The following is a 7,626-nucleotide window of genomic DNA, read 5'->3' as shown; positions in this document are numbered from 1 at the left end:
GGAGGGGGGGAAAAAACTAGAGCATGAAATTCCGAGAAGGGCTTGTTCAGGAGGATCCCCCGTGCAAATGCAGAGAGAAAAACAGGAGTAGGAGGAGATGCAACTGGTGTAACTGAGTCACGCTCCTTTTGCCGTAGAGATACCGAGAAATTCCCCTCGGAGGCACTTTACAGAGCGAAAGACGGAACCTGCTTTTCCAGCTCGCTGAGTGGATGGGTCTTTGTGATTTTTTAAATGCATGGATTTTTACAGGCAACGAGGGAAGAGTATTGAAGTAGGCGGGATGAACGCTTTGGAAGGCTTTTACATTATTTGCATGGAACAGTAATCAGAAGACTTAACGCATTTTTTATTTTATTTTTTACCCTTTTTTATTCTCTGCAAGAGAGAGAAAAAGACACCCCCACCCCAAAAAAAATAATTTCGGAAGAAGAAAATCTGGAACTGATCCAAGGAGCAGCCAGTGGCCGTGACGTTGCAGAGTTTAAAGGGGGCAGATGAGACCGATCGGACCCTGAGCGGGCGAGAGGGGCTTCATTCGGTGCTCGGGGTCTGGAGCGTCGGCTTTCTTGGAGGAGACTACTAAAAATATGCTGCTGGCTTCCGCCGTGGTGGTTTGGGAATGGCTGAACGAACACGGTCGCTGGAGACCCTACAGCCCGGCAGTGAGCCACCACATCGAGGCGGTGATCCGGGCCGGGCCAAGAACGGGGGGGAGCGTGGTCCTAGGCCAGGTGGACAATCGCCTCTCGCCGTATATCATCGATCTGCAATCCATGCACCAGTTCCGCCAGGACACTGGTGAGTGTGACCCCGCGTCGTCTTCTCCGCGCCGACCCCACCACGCTGGCTGCGATCTGGTCCCTTCCTGTCCGGTCCCATCTCCCTTGTCATTTGGCCCCCGCCCCCCTCCCGCTCCTGATCACCTAGCAAACGGCGCAGTGAGGGGCAAAGCCCTGAAATTGGGAGACGTGTAAAAAAAGAAGTAATGCGTAAAGATCCATTGTAGTGGGGTTTCCCGACTGCAGAGTTCTCTAAAGGAGTGGCAGTTTGAGCAGTTCCGAGACGGGGAAGGGAATATAGGATGGGACGGAGGCAGGTTGTGGGAGCAAAATAACACTTTCCAAGCCTAGAGAAGGGCTCCGGAGGCGGGTGCGTGGTGGTGCGGTTGGCATGACACAGGTCCCCAATCCTGCAAAAGGACAGTGGAGAAGGAGCGCACATAGATGGGTTGGCAAAAGAACTATTACGTTCACAGGCAAAATTGTACCTTCGCTTAATAGTGCCAGCATTAATGTGTACGAGTTGTAGAAATCGGCTTCTGTACTGCACACCCATTGATCTTCTGAGAAGTGCCCAGAGTGCTAATGTTCGGCCTCGAACACTTCGCTTAGCGTGTGTGAGCTCCCAAACACTTGCACACTCGCAAAGCGCAAATTATGCTGCTGTGAAATGTCAAAGGCGGCGCGCGGGGGGGGGGGGGGAGTTTACTCGGGGTAAACTCCATTGGATTCAGCAAGGCTTATTTCTGATTAAACCTGTATAGAATTTACCTGGAAGGGTCTCAGGACAGATATAAAACAGAGCTCTCTCTCTGTGTGTGGGCAAAGATTGGGTGAATAGCATGGGATATAATGGAACTTTTTATGTTTTTGTGTGTTGTGTGTGGAATTTTTCAGAACAAGTAGAAGCAACAAGTCAAGCCAGCACCTCACAATGATGATTCCCTGGGGAGGCATAAAGGAATTTGACATGAATGTATACAAAATCCTTGTACTGTAATTTAACTAATCTGGAGTAAATGATCACATTTACACACCGTCTCTAAACTATAAGCATCGATTGAAAAGCAGGGGCAAATATACTGTTTACCTGTGGTGGTGTGGATTGTGAGTAGGACAGAATGATTAAAATATTCTTGAGGTGAAATCCAAGTGAAATGATCCTGAGCATGCACTCTGAGGCTTCTAGTCCTACTTCACCCTAGGGTTGCATAGGGCCTAGGGCCTTGCAAAAAAAAAAAAAAGTATGTTTGTGTGGGTGCAAGTGAATTACTGATTCTTTCCAAAATAGTTGTTAATGGCCATTAACTGGGGACGTATGCTGCTGTTTAGAACTCTGCATGGAAACTGTCAGCTAGAAACAAATGTGAATGTAAGCTAGAAGAAATCCAGAAGCTCAGAAGAAGAGGAGTGAACACTAGTGTGATACTGAGTGGAACACTGTACAGAGTCATGCTGAATAGCAGGGGCTGTGGTTTGGAGACACTGACAGATGTGGGTGCTTCTCCAGTGCTACTGCTGCTGGGTTCCTTTCCCCCTCCCACCCTCTTCTTTAGTACCTTGATTAAGTGATTTACCAAGGGCTGAATGCCTCTAGGTAAAATGTTTTCGAAATACCTTCAGTGAAGCAATTGCAGTCTCTGAAAATAATCAAGTATAGGTGGGGACCTGTCTTTGCTGACAAGAGGAGAATACCCTGGGAAAGCCATCAGCCTCCTTGGCTGAGAATCCCTGTTTGCTATTGCCAATGAGCTCACTTCAAGAAGGGGTGAAGCTATTGGACCAGGAGAGGAGCTGGGAGGAGATAACAGGTGAATCAGGCCACCACCAGCATGCATAGGAATGAAAGCCTCCTGTTATGGTGCAAAGGACTGCATATTGGATAGGCTGAAACTGGGCAAGGGAGAAAAGTGGAAACCAGGGCGAGGGAGGAAAGGTGCATTGAAACCAGGACAGAAAGCCCTTAGGAGAATTTTAGGGGCAGATACAAAGCTACCAGAGGTAGAGAAAACCAAGAAAGCAAGGATGCAAGATTTACAACTCCTTTTAGGGGCCCAAGGGTGTGAGGGGAAGGGAACACTGCAAGAGAAGTAGGGTCACTCTTCTGACTTGGGTGCTCATACAGAAGTTGGTAATATTATTAAACAATCCCTTCCCAATTATTATTAAACACAGCACTGAAATGTAAGTAATCAGTCAATAAAGACTCCAGGGCTGAAGCTAGCCCTAAATCTGGTCTGTAGTTTTAAATCAGTTCCTTTTCCCCCCATCTCCTCTAAGAAGAGTACCTGTACATTTTATGTTGTGTTTATTTTACAGTAAAAGTTTTCCTTTTCTTTTTAAAATGACAACTGAATTTGTTTCAACTTCAGTATAATGGGAATCATCCAGAATCAGTCGTATCTGGGATCAAGTTTCAGTTTTTAGTGCTCATTCAGCCCATTATTAACTCCTGGCACCAGGTCACAGTATCCACTGCCTCCCTGGGATTCAAGGAAAGATCATTGGGGGTCATCAGCATACTGATGATGCTAAACTCTTAAGATCTCTCCCAATAGCTTCATGTAGGTTTGAACAGCATGGGGGACAAGATGGAATCTTGTGGCACTCAACACAGGTTAATTCCCACAGGGCAGGGTTGTTGAACCTCTTTCAGCCCGAGGGCCACATTCCATTTTGGAGAAGCGGGGCGGGGGGGGGGATTCCAGTGGGGGGAGAGCGGGAAGGCAAAAAGGGTTGCGTCGCACATACCAGTGTGTTTTACCTTCGAGCTTTTACTGCCAGTAACTAAACCATAGGAGAGGCATTTCAACCTTTTAGAATAGAGGAGACAACTGCACAAAAGCTGGGAAACCACCAGATGATTGGTGGTCAAGAAAAAGGGCAGGGCCAGGGGAAGGGGACATGTCCCCTGGGAAACCCCAGAGGGCCCAATTGGAACCCCAGATGGACCGCATTGGGAGCTCAGGCCGGAGGCTTTGTACCCTGCCATAGGGTGAAGCAGCAGCCCCCCAGCACTTTTTCAGCTATAGCTGCCTGAAGTAGGACTGTGCCAACTCTCAGCCCTCTCAGGCAGTCCAGAAGGATAGCACAGTTGAGAGCTTCCTTAATGATAGCTGCAGAGAATTCCAAAAGAATGAACAGAAACACATTGCCCTTATTTGTCTCCTGGTAAAAGTGTCAACTAGCATGACCGAAGGCCACCCTCTTCTTCCCTATTATTCATCAGGCAAGTGGTTAAGACCTTTTCATTCCACCTGGCTTTTAGTGTGATTTAATCTTGCTGGCTTTGGGTTCTGTCTTACTTGTTTTACTCTGGTGTTTTTAATGCTCTTTACTTGTATTGAGATGTTATTGTTGTAAATCGCCTTGGGGCCCTGTTAGGGCCAAATGGCAATATAAAAATGTTTTTATAAATAAATATCACTGTGTGTCACCCTCAGCTCCCCATAATATGGGGGCATTAATATGATCTGTCTACTTTTATAAGGTTGTTAGGAGGATTAATAAGGTAGTTAATTGCTGTAATCACTTTGTAAAAAGAGCTATATTAGTCTTCTAACTATACTGTGTGCTAAAGCAACACACCACCTCACCTGCCACATCTGTTCTGTGTTCCTGGTAATTGGTGTGGCTCCCAATACCCCTCCTTCTGCCATTTTTCCTTATGATGTGACATATATGCACATGTGTCCACATGCATGGCAATGCATACAGAGTCGGTGTCAGACATCCTGACCAGCAGAGAGAAGTGCTGGGGCAACAGCAGTAGGAAAGGATGGGAAGAGGTCTGGAGCCCTATTCAGGTGTTCTTTATCTGTGTACAATCAGTGCGTGAGGAGAGGGAATGCTCTAGCCCCATCCCCTTCCTCGCATGTTTCCATTGCCCTGTACTTGTGGAGGGTGACTTTCTGAAGAGGAGAGGGTCCTGTTTCCGTGGAGGCTCTCTATGGGTTTGTGAGCCCTGATTTTCCAACCTTTGCAATTGCATGGGGAGCCTCCACGGATACAGGATGCTCTCCTCTTCAGAAAGTCACCCTCCACAGGTGGAGGGCAAGGGAAACACATGAGCAGGGATGGGCGGGCTAGAGCTCTCCCTCTCCTCATGAGTTTATTGTACACAGATAAAGAATGCCTGAACAGGGCTTAGGTTGGGTTCAGAAGGCCTGCTGGCTCTCAGGCTGCCCATTGAGGGTCAAAGAGCTGTGGGATTATTTTGTTACCTAATTTCTCAGGTGTTCACTACCGCTTAAGATGTTGCTGTGTTTGGGTGTCCAGATCTCCCAAACCCATAAGAATTGCCTTGCTTAGCCAGTCCAAAGGTCCATCAAATTTAGCATCCTGTCTTCAGCAGTAGCTAGTATCCAGTTGCTCCAGGATAGCTCACAGCTGAGCAAGATCAAGATAGCCATCGCCTGTTGTTTCTCTCCCAACCCGTGATGATCGTAACATGAATTCATTTAATCCTTTAAAAAGCAGTTGACATTTTTGGCCACCCCCAAACCTTGTGGCAATGATTACCATAAACTGATGTATGCATTGTATGAAGAAATGTTTTGTTGTGTTTGTCCTGCATCTACTGGTAATTGGTTTCATTGGATAGTCCGCTTACAGCAGCCTCCCCCAACCTATTGCCCTCCAGGTGTGTTGGACTATAACTCTAAGCTATGTGTGCTGGGGATGCTGGGAGTTGTAGTCCAACACATCTGAAGGGCACCAGGTTGGGGAAGGCTACCCTACCGGGGGGCGGGGAATTGAGAGAGAGATACTGTGGGGAATGGCATATACCATGGGAATTGTTTGTCTCTATTCACTCTTTTCGTAGCAGCAATGACCTTGTGAAACACTAGCATGAGCCCTTCCAGAGCTTTTGCTATCCATAAAGAGGAGAACATTGATGGCACCCTCAGCCCCAAATCTGGTTGTAGATATATGTATATTTGTGGATAGTACATCTGTACAAATATGCTAGCATTCTGAGTACCACCGTACGGTGGATGTGGGCCTCGCGTCATGATGTAATTACTGCTGCAGGAGTCCTGCCACAGAGAAGTTTGTGCTCAGCAAAGGGCTTTTGAGAGTAAAATTAGCATGCACACCAGCTCCTTGTCTGTGTGGAGGTGGCCTGGGTTCTCTCACACCCCACCCCTTCCCTGATCTCACTCCCTTGCTCTGAATAAAGGTGCAGCCCTTATACTAGCTTCTCCAGGGTTGCCACGGTGATAACAGCAATGTGTCTGCCTGTCCTTCCACCTCCTTGGCTGAATTTGCAGAGACAAAATCAAACTTATTTTGAAGTCCAACCTTGTCCCAATTTGGCACTAGAGCCAGTGGGTCAGGAAAGAAAGTGGGACGGCCAAGCTGCCGGTCTGTCTATAGCCCTTTGTCAGCTCCGAGACAGGCAGAGATTAATGTTTGCTTTGCTCTTGAAAAAGGAAAGGCTAAAGAAGAATACTGAAAACAAAAAAAAGTTTCCTTCAAGCCTACAGGATCCCTAGAGTTAAGAGAGGCATTCAGTTTGCCAGGGGAAACAAGAAAGGGTAAGAAATTTCTACCCATTACATTTAGAATTCATCTGGAGGCCCATTTCGTCTTCATCTTCTATTGCACTTCTAATATTTGGAGTGCTTTATCATCTTGAATTTGCTTGTGTTCACAACAGTTGTGAATTCATTATTTCCATTTCACAGGTGGCGTCTGAGACAGAGTTTACACCAGCGGTACTATATAGCAGGGAATGTTTCCTTTTGGATATCCCTGTATAGACTGCAGACCCACATGTGGACTAGGAAGCTGCAGAAGCCTCATAAGCTGTGTGGATGGATGGAGAACGAGCACAGGCTGGAGTTCCCACACATGCAGGCTTCAGTCCTCTGTGAATACTTAGCCACTCAGTTGTGACTCTAAGGTCTAGCACTGCTCTCCATTTCCTTGTTCCTTCTCATGTGAAATGTCCACGCCACCACCACTGCTACAGGCATGATGGGTGGCCCTGGTAGTGTTGGTACATCATTACACAGAAGTTATTTCTAGCAGTCTCAGGGAGAGACTGGTCCTCTTAGACCCAAGTCCGCTGGGAGCAATACAACTTTGTGGGCTGGATCCCATCCCCCCAGTGTTTTTTGTTCTTTTGAGGAAGCATTCACAAGAACTTCTGACATCCTGAATCAGCCTTCCCAAGCAGGTGCCCTCCGTGCTGGCTGGGGCTGATGGGAGTTGGGATAATTTGGGAGTCCAAATTACCCGGAGGGCACAAGGTTGTGGAAGGCTGTTCTAAATTAATTACTCCAGAATAAATACAATTTTACAGTTCTGTTCTCTCAGTCACCAACACAAATTCAGGTTCCACACTTTGGGATCAACCTTCTCTATTTTACAAAGTATTCATGTTTCTGGGATCCAAAGTTGGTCATGGCTCCCTGCAATTTTTGCTTACAGCAGGGAGAACCTCAATCCCAGGGGGCAAATCCGGCCCTCCTGGGGGCCAAATCCAGCTCTCTGGGGTTCCTCAGATGGCCCTGGCCCTTTCCCTGACCCCACCCCCTTTCCTCCAGCCACCAGTTGTTTGGCGGTCTTCTAAAAGGTTGAAATGCCTCTCCTAAGGCTTAGTTACTGGCAGTAAGAGCTTTAAGCTAGAATACGCTGGTATTTTGGCCCGGCCCCTTTTTGCCTTAAGCCCCGCCCACCACTGGAATGCGGTCCCTGAGATCTCCAAAATGGGATGCGGCCCTCAGGCTGAAAGAGGTTCTGCACCCCGGCTTACAGCATAGACACAGGATGACGTTTTGCCTTTCCCATATTATGGGGAACACTGCAGGCACACACAGTATATACCCATTAACCT

General features: G+C 47.4%; 1 protein-coding gene across 1 annotated transcript in view; it reads left to right on the top strand.

The window, feature by feature from the left end:
- Positions 1–385: 385 nt before the first annotated feature.
- The window catches only part of DTX4 (deltex E3 ubiquitin ligase 4), a 45,824-nt gene continuing 38,583 nt past the window's right edge, over positions 386–7,626 (top strand). Inside the window, exon 1 of the mRNA XM_084828864.1 lies at positions 386–801. Coding sequence (XP_084684990.1) covers positions 591–801 — 211 coding nt within the window. The 5' untranslated portion in view covers positions 386–590. The remainder of the gene's footprint in view (positions 802–7,626) is intronic.

Source organism: Heloderma suspectum, chromosome 1 (genome assembly GCF_057233095.1).
Source record: "Heloderma suspectum isolate Gila_16-S chromosome 1, 16-S_ref, whole genome shotgun sequence".
NCBI lineage: Eukaryota > Metazoa > Chordata > Lepidosauria > Squamata > Helodermatidae > Heloderma > Heloderma suspectum.
This window is presented reverse-complemented; position numbering and strand designations above follow the sequence as displayed.